Genomic DNA, 12,356 nt, shown 5'->3' with positions numbered 1-12,356 from the left:
GCTAGAATGTGTCTAGAGAAGGGTGGCCAAAATAGTCCAAGGTCTGGAGGCCAATCTCTGTAAGCAGAAGCTTGGAGAGATGGGTATGTTTTATTAAGGCTGAGGGGGGACATGATAGCCATATTTAACTACTGTATTTGAAAGGATGCCATATTGAGGGAAGGGGGCATGGTTGTTTTCTGCTGCTCTGGAGGGTAGGGCATGGAGCAATGCATTTAAATTGCATGAAAGGAGTTTATGAAGAGCTTCCTGATGGGTCAGAGTTGTTCAGCAGTGAAATATGCTGCTTTGGAGTATGGTGGAGGCTTCTTTGGAGGTTTTTAAGCAAAGATTGGCCATCTGTTGGGAGTGCTTTCATTACGTGTTGATTATGTGCATGGCAGAGGGTTCAAGCGGATGACTTCGAACTTTATGATTCTGTGATCTCACTTGCTGGAAAGCTTTCTCCTATGTTTCTATCTTCTCTGATTCCAGTGGATCCCAAAAGCACCATGTGTACCCTACCAATGGCATGCAAATATCATTTTGTAACATCTGTACAATGGTGGTGGGCACAAAAACTCACACAGTTCTACAAATGGCAAGCTGGAGTAGACGTCTTATCTCTAAAACTGGAGTAACAAATGTGGTATTTTACTCAACTCCTTGAGAGTCTGCGTAACAGAAAAGCATACAAACATGGTCTACATACCCTTCCTTCCAATTGTGATTTTTGTGGCGATGGTTCTTCCTGTGATATGCAAGAGTGGCACTCCCTTGTATTAGTGGGGAAGTTGCACTAGCTTTGCAATAGTTTCTAACAATGACAGCTTTTCTCTTGATCTGAGATGACTTCCTTTGATTTGGTCAACCTTGGTAGAGTGCAGATCCTCTGCAACATCCTGTCTTTTCAACTATTTTAGCCACTTGCTGGACTTGTACCTTTTCTCTTTACAAATCAGCAGCAAGTTTCCGTACCTCCTGCTGCTTTTGACAAAACACACATCTTACAACTATGCACGTAGTCTGATCCCAGATGGGTATAGTGTTTCCCCTTAGTTATTTTCATTCTGAAAGCTCTTTAATCGTGGTGGAATAGCTCATTTTTGTTCATTTGTTTTTTGTTTTGTTTTATTTAAAATACCTGTAATAAAAAAGGTGGAAGTGGCTTGTAAATACCACTGGCATTTCTATTCCATACAGTGAAGTTCAGATATTGTTTTATCTTTATTTTTGTTTTTGCAGTTGTGGATTCCCATATGGCCATAGGCTCCAATTTCTGCAAGGAATGTTAGGCCACCTGCAGGATTTATTTTCGGGGTCCATCTGCTGCTGACTGTCTTGCTTTGCTGTTGATTCTCTAAAATTGAACTATGTGCAGAATTTGGAAAAATTACCTTTTGGACTACAATTCTCATAATCCTTCAGCAGGTTCTTGAGACAGATCCCTGATGTTACATTTTTTTTTTTGGCTAAGATGGCGGAGAGGTAGCAGGAACTATACAGCAGCTCGGTAAGAGAAAACATAATCCAAGTTAATCCTCCCATCTGAGTCCACCCTTGCTAGCTAGAGCTCTTGTTTGGTCATCCAGGGTCTTGGAGGAGGCCTTGGGGGCTAATTCGCGTGGCTCAGCAGGAAGAAAGGGGAAAGAGAAGATCGGGAGAGAAGAGGTAGAGGGCTACTGCAGCCGCCATTACAACAGGGCTGGAACGCTCTCCCTCATTCTGCCTCTCTATACTAAACAACTGCTGCTGCTGTTGCTGCTGTTTGGAACTGACTTTTCTGTCACTAGGGCCACTGCTGGTCTCTAACCTCTCCATCGCTAACGACCAGCTTGGGAGGAGGGTTTACACTGCTCCCGCTGCTTTGAATTCTTCGGAGCCGATCATTGCTCTGCAGCTGGCCGCTGTGTTGCCTAACACTGCCTACCTGTTTGACTCGTGACAGCGAGCTTTCTTCCCGAGGCGGCTCTCCATCTGGGACTGGGACTGGCTGTTTCCGAAGCCATTAACACCCAATTATCAGTGCTAGCTGCTTCAAAGGCTCAAAGGCTGCAGAGACTTCTACTTCTGCTGCTGCTGTTGTTAGAGACCTTCCCCCCTGGAGGCCTTCTTGTTATTGCAGCTGCTATTCACCATCCGCTGGGGTTTCCTACATTGCCTATCCTCCTAAAGGACACAGGAAGCAGCGCTGTGGAGTGTACCATCTTGCTCCTTGGGACTTGCCTGGGCTTGGCCGACCTCTCCATCTGCCCCTGCCCTGTTGGAATCAACAGCTAGGGCCAGTGCCGCGTGACGAAGGGTTTTCCTGTACCTGACACCATCAAGCCTTTTCTTTTTCTTTTTTCTTTCTTTCTTTCTTTTTTATTTTATTTTATTTTATTTTATTTTTTATTTTTTTATTTTTTAATTAGAGAGTTTAATTTTACTGGTTGAGACTGAATCAATGAGGAAGTTCTAGATAGGAATAGCTTGGATCATTTCTTCAGTGCTGCAGCCTGCCATCTATTTTATTTTATTTCTTTTTATTTTATTATTATTATTATTATTATTAATTTTTTTTCCTCTTTTTCTTTTGAGTGTGTATATGTGTGTGTGTGTATTATAGATAGGAGTGAGAAAGTTTTTATCTAATTTCAGGGAGACTCTGATAGGAAGCAGGTTTGAGAACCTGGTACTTAGGTCATAGGAAGTGATCACATAGGATTCGAGAGTTCTTGAGTTTTATTGATTGGTAAATTGATGGTCCCAGAATGTGAATGAAGGTATGTGTATGTTGGACGAGATACTGTTGAGCTGAAAGAGATAGTAGAAACGAGGGGTAATTTTGAAAGATTAGAGAGGTATATTATAGGAAGGTTTTTGAAAGGTAATAGGAATGAGTTGGCAGGAAACATCGAGGGAAAACGAACTCTTTTTCCTATGTGATCTACTGGGAAAATCGTTCAGTACTGTTTTACAACAGTTGGAGACACTGAACAAGAAAATTGACCATCTTTTCAAAGGAATTTCCCTAATGGTGAAGAATCCTTCTCCTATAGACATTATACAAACTGTACCAACCAGCTTTATTAATATTAATGAGGAATTAAATGCTCTGGAAAGCCAGGGAAGAAAAAAGCTAGAGGAGCAGAAGGAAGGCAATAGGTCAGGCTTGGAAGGGGCCAGGGATGGGGTGGAGTCTTTATCTGGGGAAGAGAGTCAGAGTCAGGGGAGGGACGGCCGGAAGGAAACTAATAGAGTCTCTCAGAGGACAAACAACACGCTGTCCCCAGAACTGTTTGGACACTCCCTGGACACTTACTGCAATTCCCAACATCTGTTGCGAACTAATAAGGTGGCAGTGGAAGTGCAAGACTCACTATTGAACAGAGGAAGATGGACATCTAAGCGAGCGGTCCGGACATCTCTCTCACAAATTCTATCTTTAAGCTGGTCGAAAGTGAAGATCAAGACTATCGACTGGCTTCGTAGAGACTATCAGTCCTGGAACCGCTCCATTTGTCTTCTCATTGGATTGGAAGACAGAACACTGATGGAGGAATTGTTTTTGTATAGGCCCAAACTTCAACAGTGGGGCATTACTCTCAGGAGGGTACTAGTAGACCCATTGATTCGCCCCCTGGACATCAGGCGGAATCTTGGTAGACAAGATCCCCCAGGTTTAGGCCATGTCTATGTTACCTCTCAGTCCCGTTCTCAGACATCATTAGTGCCTAGCCCCCTTCCCACGCTAGATGATGATCTGTTAGATGACTCCTTTCCTCCTACACCAGCGGAGATAGGCCCCTCCTTTAAACAACCAAGTATTGCTGGTGATTTTCTATCTCAGGACAGCTGACTATCCCCTTCAATGGGCAACCTCAATCAGTCATCTCTCCAGGGGGGAGAGGGTTTCCACGGGCAGGGTCTCATTGAGGTGGTTTGGGGGAGAAGGAAGAACGGTCACTTTCGACCCAGGGAGAAGCGCAACAGAGTTTTTGCGACCCTGGAGAGGAATAGGTGTGGTAGTCTTCAGGACAGACCTCCCAGCCTTAAGGTCCTGCTTTTGAACGCCAGATCCGTCAACGGTAAAACAGCTGTTATCCAGGATTTGATCCTGGATGAGGGGGCGGATCTGGCATGCATCACCGAGACGTGGTTGGACGAGCAGGGTGGTGTGAATCTCACTCAGCTGTGCCCACCAGGTTTCGGGGTGCATCAGCAGGCCAGGGCTGGGGGGCGGGGAGGAGGAGTCGCGGTGATTGCTCGGCAGTCCATCGCCCTGATCAGATGCGCCGTTCCGCAGTCTTCGAGGTTTGAGTGTGTCTTCCTGAAGGTGGGAGCCCGAGACAGCTTGGGGATTCTGCTGGTGTACCGTCCACCCCGCGACCCAGCAGTCTCTCTGTCCGAGCTAGCAGAAGTGGTCTCCAATTCGGCCCTGGTCTCCCAACAACTCATAGTTTTGGGGGACTTTAATATTCATGCCGAGACCTCTTTGACAGGTGCAGCTCAGGATTTCATGGTTGCCATGACGACCATGGGGCTGACTCAAGTTATATCTGGGCCCACACATCAGGCGGGACACACGCTGGACCTCGTCTTCATTGTGGACGGTGGGACAGTCAGAGTGGAAGAGCAAAATATTCTTCCATTGTCATGGTCTGACCATCATCTGATCTGTTTGAGTTTCGCCGTGTCTTCTAACCTCCGCAGGGGTGGTGGACCCATTAAGATGGTCCGCCCCAGGAGGCTGATGGATCCGGATGGACTCCTGAGGTCTCTTGGGGATCTTCCTGTTCTGGAGACTGGCGATCCTGTCGATGTCCTGGCTGATCGCTAGTGAGCTGACAAGGGCACTTGACACGATCGCTCCCGAACGTCCTCTTTCGCTGCGTAGAGTCATGTCGACTCCTTGGTTCACTGAGGAGCTGGCTGTGATGAAGCGTGCGAGGAGGGGACTAGAGTGCATCTGGAGGAAATCTCGGGATGTGTCTGACCAAGCACGGGCTAAAGCCGCTATTAAGGCTTACTCCGTGGCTCTGCGAGCAGCCAGGAAAGCTTTCACGACTGCCCGCATAGCGTCTGCGGCCAACAGGCCATCGGAGTTGTTCCGAGTTGTTGGGGAGCTCCTGCGGCCTCCTGAGACCCAGGGGCTTCCTGATGACTTGGCAACTAGGTGCAGCGATTTTGCGCACCACTTTGCAGGCAAAGTTGCTCAGATACGCCATGAGTTGGACTCCAGCTTAATTGTAGTTCCAGCGGAGGTAACCGAGGCACCTGTCTGTCCGATTTTGTGGGATTCTTTCCGGCTTGTTCTTCCGGATGACGTGGAGGGGATTCTTGGGTCTGTGAGGGCGACCACTTGTGCTCTGGATCCTTGTCCCTCTTGGCTGGTTAAGCAGGCCAAAGAGGGGTTGTTGGATTGGTTTGTGGCTATAATAAATGCCTCCCTGGGTCAGGGGTCATTTCCATCTTGTTTTAAGCAAGCGGTGGTAAAACCGTTACTAAAAAAGACCTCGCTAGACCCATCTGTATGTAACAACTACAGACCAATTTCCAACCTCCCGTTTTTGGGCAAGGTTCTGGAGCGGGTGGTGGCCACGCAGCTCCAGGAGTTCCTCGATGACACTGATTTTCTGGACCGCTCGCAGTCTGGCTTCAGGCCTGGGCACAGCACTGAGACGGCTTTGGTCGCCTTGGTGGATGACCTCCGCAGGGAACTGGACAGGGGGAGTGTGACCCTGCTGGTTCTCCTGGACATCTCTGCGGCTTTCGATACCATCGACCATGGTATCCTTCTGGGGAGGCTCTCCGGGATGGGACTCGGTGGCACTGTTTTGCAGTGGCTCCAGTCCTTCCTGGAGGGCCGTTCCCAGATGGTGAAGCTGGGGGACACCTGCTCGGACCCCTGGCCTTTGACCTGTGGGGTCCCGCAAGGGTCTATTTTATCCCCCATGCTTTTTAACATCTACATGAAACCGCTGGGAGAGGTCATCCGGAGTTTTGGAGGGTGTTGCCATCTCTACGCAGATGACACACAAATCCACTACCCGTTCCCACCTGACTCCAAGGAAGCCCCTCGGGTGCTGAACCAGTGCCTGGCCGCTGTGGCGGACTGGATGAGGAGGAACAAGCTGAGGATCAATCCTGACAAGACAGAGGCCCTCCTGGTCAGTCGCTCGTCGGATCGGGGTATTGGGTGGCAACCTGTGCTGGACGGGGTTGCACTCCCCCTGAAATCACAGGTCCGCAGTTTGGGGGTCCTCCTGGATTCAGCGCTGACGCTTGAAGCACAGGTGTCGGCGGTGGCCGGGAGGGCTTTTGCACAACTCAAACTTGTGCGCCAACTGCGACCATACCTCGTGAAGTCTGACTTGACCACGGTGGTGCATGCATTAGTTACCTCTAGACTGGACTACTGTAATGCGCTCTACGTGGGGCTTCCCTTGAAGACGGCCCGGAAGTTACAGCTGGTCCAACGTTCGGCCGCCAGACTAATAACGGGGGCGAGTTACAGGGAGAGATCTACTCCCCTGTTTAAGGAGCTCCACTGGCTGCCGTTCATCTTCCGGTCCCAATTCAAGGTGCAGACCATCATTTATAAAGCCCTAAACGGTTTGGGACCCGCCTACCTTCGTGACCGTATCTCCTATCATAAACCTGCCCGACCTCTCCGATCATCAGGGGAGGCCCTCCTGTCGCCACTACCTATATCTCAGGCTCGCCTTGTAGGAACAAGGGAGAGGGCCTTCTCTGCGGTGGCCCCTCGCTTGTGGAACTCGCTGCCCATTGAAATCAGGCAAGCCCCCACCCTTTTAGCCTTCAGGAAAGATTTAAAAACATGGCTCTTCCGGTGTGCTTTCGGAGAGTAAATGTTCTATGCTACTCCCCCCCGATATTTATCCTCTAGACTGGTTCACTATCTGATGTCCCGTCCCTCGAGGTTTTATTCTGATCCCTTTCTCACCCAGAGTTTTAATTTTTAATCTAGTTTTTAATGTAGTATTCATGCGGCCCGCTCGTGTTATATTGCTGTTTTGATCTTATGTTGTACTGTTTATTTTATGTAATGTATTATTTAATTGTATTATGTTATGGTTTATTGTATTGTCTTGGGCATGGCCCCATGTAAGCCGCCCCGAGTCCCCGTTGGGGAGATGGTGGCGGGGTATAAATAAAGTTTTATTATTATTATTATTATTACATTCCTTGTCCTGTCTAGACAGCTGTCTCATCTCCTACTTCCTTCTTAATAATAGTGCGTCAAGATTTTCAGTCTGTTCATTGCTTCTATTCTCTTATTTCCTTGCAATATATCTGTTGGGGTGAATGCATAGAGGCAGACCTGCTCTCTGACAGAATCACTAGCCAAATTGTGTGTCCTGTAGGACATCTTTTATTTTTTTTCTTCTTTCAACAGTTTTGTATCATATAGTACTTATTTACTTTTCCATCTCAGGTTGCATCTACACTTTGGAATTAATGCAGTTTGACATCACTTTGTCTGCCATGGCTCAGTTCTATGGAACCTTGAGATTTGTAGTTTGGTGAAGCACAAGGACTCTTATGCAAAGAAGGCTAAAGACCTTGTAAAATTGTAACTCCTAGGATTTCGTAGCATTGAGCCGCAGCAGTTAATGTGTCAAGCTAGATTAATTCTACCCATAGCCGCTTTGAGTCTCCTTGTGGAAATAAAGGGGGGGGGCATAAATAAACATTGTCATCATTGCCATCAGCCCAGTCTGTAGAGCTGTTCATGAATTGGTTAGTATTCCAAAGATAGACGAACATAGCCTCAACAGCCTAGTCTCTTTGAATATTATTCCCAAATAAATATGATCAGATAGGAGTTAGGAAATGAAAGACCGTGTTGGGAGAGAAATAGCTGAAATCTTGAACATACTAGTGATGCATCTTGTTTCTCTTCTTTGAGCTTTCTATTGTAATCAAATCCTTCCATTTCCTTCAACTAAATAAGGGATGTATGTCTTCCACATTGTCCATATTCCTCTTCTGCAGAGTCATTTCCTGGAGCCAATGCAAAATTCCATTCTTTTCCCTTTTTTTAACTCCCCTGCTTCGTCATAGTCACAGTCTTCAGTTTTCCTGACCATGGAGTAGATTCCCACAACTTTTATCCTTCTGTGAGTCCTGTGTAGTAGGCTAATCTGAGAAATAGCAATAGGTCGAAGATCAGCTTTGTGCCTGAATGGGGGTTTAGATTCAAAGTTCTTTAGATCACACTACCAGTCCAATAACAAACTTTCTGTGGTGAAGCTAACATGTGCACCATCATTTCAGAAGTGGGCCACCTACTCAATGTTTTTGTCTTAGTACTCCCATAATATCCCATATTTGCTGGGATTGGTGGAAGTAGTAGTCCAAAAAGACCTAGAATTGTTATCAATTGTAATCTCAGAATAGGTCTTTGCCAGAATGGAATGAAGTCCAAGGAGGCTACGTAATAGTTACTTTGTTATTACTGAGGATTAATAATAAACTTTAATAATAAACTTTATTTATATCCCGCCTCTCTCCCCTGGGGGTCTCGGAGTGGCTTACAACAATACACGTTCTACTTACCTTATACTAATATATTGTCTTTTCTTTTTGCAGTGATGAACATGATGCCATCATTTAAAGTCAGTGCTCAAATGACACAAAAGGTGAAGCTTCCCACACACAAGCATCCTGCAAAATAGGCCTTAATGTAAAAAACTGATGACTGTATACCAGGGTGTCTAGTTCCTTTCTTGATGTGTACCTCCCTGCAAGACTGTGAGTAAAACCATCAGGATACTGAATACTTCAGAGTCTTTCAGATGAAGAGCTCAAAAGAGACTACACAACCAGTGACTTTTTCAATGACCACTTTTGCTAAAAAAAATTTAATGGGAAGAACTTAGTTAAACATTGCTGCCACTTCGCTGTTACGCACAGAAGATTCGAGAAATCACTTCCATGATAAAACACGCCTTGTATATCAGTGCTGTGGCAACACACTCACCCTCTGCCACACTGTAAATTGCATTGTCCTTTTTTTGTAGAAGAAATGAACCATGCTGAACAAAATAAGTTTCCTTTCCAAGATGGATTCAAAAGCAACATCCTCTGATTGTTTGTCTTAGTTTTGTGGATTGAGGGGAAATATTTTTTGTTAATAATATGGGGAATGTCAAACATTGTGTGTGTCTTCTTGAATGTTTAAGAAAAATATTTGTCTGCTTCCCAGTGCCAAGAAACAGATGCAAGGAATGGGGTGTGTGCTGTTACACTGAGGGTTGCTTCGGTTGAGGGAATAATGATCTTTGTGTTGCTTTTGAAAAGTTGTTTTGGTAAAATGCCTGCTGAAATTTGGGACATAAATAACTTTGTTCTTGTCCCACATCTAGACTTACACAAAGTTGTTATGTATTAAGTTAAGAATTAACACTGTCTTGGAAAAGCTGCACTTCCAGCTTCACGGCACATAAAAAGAGTCACGCAACTGGTTCTCTGTGTGATAAAATATATTCAGCTTACATTCACTGTAACAGAAATGAAGCTCAAATACTGCTGAAACAAGACAATTCTATTCTTCTGCTACCTATATTCATATAAAAACTTGCAGTAGTTACACCATAGGTATCCATTCCAGTACGTATAAAGCATAACAATTCAGGAGGAAGACATTTATTGGTTTCTACTGAGATTTATTTAAACTTGAATATATACTTAGGCTGTGAATAGATGAAAGTTTTGAAAAACAGTGCTTTTCATGTTGTAGAAGGTAATTTCACTTCTTTTTAATGTTTACCTTTTGACCCAAATGATTTAAAGATGATTTTTGGGGGGTGAAAACCTCAAAGGATGGTGGTTGGGAGCAATTCCGGGAGTTCTGTTACCTTCTTCCCAAAGTTCTGGTTTGAATACATTTATAGTCATCCCTCTATATTTGAAGTTTTAACTCTTGCAGATTTGATTGTTCATGGATTTAGTTAAAAATGATTTTCCCCTAAGAATCTGTAGATTCTCAGCATCAACTATAATGAGCTTCCTCCAGTCGTTGCTTGAGGACCTGGTGATTTTAAGAGATAATATCTCTCTAGGAATTTCTAGGTCCTCCAGTGTGATTCTGGGACCACCTTCCAGTAAAAGTTGACCATAGAGTCATGGTAGAAGATCTAAACATTTCTAAAGAAAATATTTCTTTCTTTGCAAAATACCTTCAGTTCTAAAAAGCATTCTTATCCATCTCCAGCCTTATTTTGGTTTAGCTGTGAAGTTTTCTGCACTGTTCACCAATGGAGGAAATCTTCTTGTATGTCATTGATAGCTTTATCTTTGAGGGATAAAGTCTCCTTCAAATACTACTGCTCACTTTCTTGTCTTTGAGGTTACCTCCCAAGTCTTTTAACATAATTACAAGAGTTATTTTTCACACACATGAAAAAGGGTGCACCCTCCAAATGTCCGCCCCCCCCCCCCCCCCGACCGTGTACCTTGATAGAATTTTATCGGTTGCATCCATAAAGTTATTTTGGAATTTGCCAAGGTCTCCGAGGTCAACCTGCCTTTTTAATTAGTACTTACTTCCAACAGAGTAAATAATTAACTTTCTTAATTGTTTTTTTGTTTGACATAATGTGGCCACAACTTGGGAGATTGCCTTGGGTGCCGCTTCAAAGATGCAGTTGCAAGGGGGCAAGTTGATAACATGCGTTCCTGAGATGATCGTCATGTAGAATTAATTAGGATACATGGAGATTTTAGCACATTGGTTTCATATGATCAGTCTTCCTTTGCTACCAAAGAAAAATGCAATCTTTTAATATTTAAGCAGTATGGGGTTCATAAATGCCTTCCTTCCCACAGTCTACAGATAAGCATGATGTGATAGTCTCCGCATCCAACAGCCCACGTCTGCCCACTTTTTCCACAGTGGTTTTATATCATTTCCTAAGCAGAACCAAGAATGTCTCTTATGTAAAATTTAGTGGACTTAAGTGTATCAGAGATAGGGATAAATTCCCAAGACTTCTGGTTGGCACTGCAAATTATGCATGTTTTTGACTTTGTCAAAGTTTCCCTTCATAAAACCAGGACTTTTAAATTCCTTGTGTGTCAAAAGTACTTTTCAGAAAACTTTATATGCACTAGCCTTACGTTCTCCCAACCTGTTCCCTCTATCATGTTTGTCTACATAATTCCTTGCCATTGAATGATGAAGCATTTAGTTGAACAGCAACAGAAGGCAACACTTTTGAGAAGTTGAAATAGAAGTTTGGAGAAGTTTGTCCCAGTGTCATCCGGGTTTTTGTTTTGTTTTGTTTTGCCAGTGATGAAAAACACAACAAGCTGAAGAAATAATAACAGGGCAGGTTCATGCCGTTTGAGTCACCTACCAGTGCAATTTGCATTTCAAACGTTCTCACAATGGGGATTCCTAACAACCCAAATACAAATATTCCCATTACATGCCTATCGAAATATCACCATACAAAGTGCAGAGCTTCAAAAATACCCTTTTTTCACAGAATACCCCAGCCATCAGGGGGAAGTCTTAAGAGTTGTAGTTTTAAAAAAAACATTGTTCAATGTTTTGAAGGCCCCATCTGATAATGTATGGTGCTTTGAGATGAGGTTATCATTGTTATCTGTCTTTTCAGGCAAAGCTTAAAACAAAGACATTGCTTAGACATTCCTTTCCCTGTGAGAACTTTGTTAATTGCATTTAATTAGAGCTGCTGTAATTTTCAGCACCCCAACATTGCAGTCTCCTGAAGTTCAGAAAGGAAGCCCTTCGCGTAAAAAGATTATCGAAACTGTGATTCTTGTTTAAAATATTGTTCATTTAGTGAGAAGATGGCGACTTGGAATTTCTATTCCTTTTTCATCGTTTTTTCCCCCTCGAGGACAAGAATGACAACTATTCTGAAATATAATTTTAATGGAATTGTACTGCATACCTTTCTTTGCATACATTGGCTAGACTGTGTAAGATAAGAATTCTGTACAAGAAAAGCTTTTTGTTGCAATTGGCTGTTTTTTTTCATTAGGAAATATTCTTGAGTTTGCTAAATTTCTTGATCTGTAGATGTGATTTTTGTCACCCACCTGCAAGACATAATTGAGTCAACTCATCTTACATCTTTTTCAAAAATAAATGTTAATAAAAATATTAGTTTTCTATCTGTTAACTATCTTTAGAAATATTGGAATAATATTGATTTATTCCACAGTGTGGATGGAGTTATATTTTGTTCACAAATATACAACTTAGATATGGGCCTCCATGCTTTTGTTGGTCTCCACCACCTTTGCCTTTCTGCTGTAAAGGATGAGGTGTATGGCCATGAAAATGTATTCAGCAGCTTGGGAAAATCCCTGAGATGATAGGAAGCCGAGATGATAGG

At 43.8% G+C, this 12,356-nt stretch overlaps 1 protein-coding gene across 1 annotated transcript in view; it reads left to right on the top strand.

Moving 5' to 3' along the window:
• Nucleotides 1-12,121, top strand: part of tmem123 (transmembrane protein 123) — a 31,214-nt gene extending 19,093 nt beyond the window's left edge. The window contains exon 5 of the mRNA XM_008108054.3: nucleotides 8,578-12,121. Coding sequence (XP_008106261.3) covers nucleotides 8,578-8,602 — 25 coding nt within the window. The 3' untranslated portion in view covers nucleotides 8,603-12,121. The remainder of the gene's footprint in view (nucleotides 1-8,577) is intronic.
• Nucleotides 12,122-12,356: the final 235 nt, after the last annotated feature.

This window comes from Anolis carolinensis, chromosome 3 (genome assembly GCF_035594765.1).
Source record: "Anolis carolinensis isolate JA03-04 chromosome 3, rAnoCar3.1.pri, whole genome shotgun sequence".
In the NCBI taxonomy this organism is placed as follows: domain Eukaryota; kingdom Metazoa; phylum Chordata; class Lepidosauria; order Squamata; family Dactyloidae; genus Anolis; species Anolis carolinensis.
This window is presented reverse-complemented; position numbering and strand designations above follow the sequence as displayed.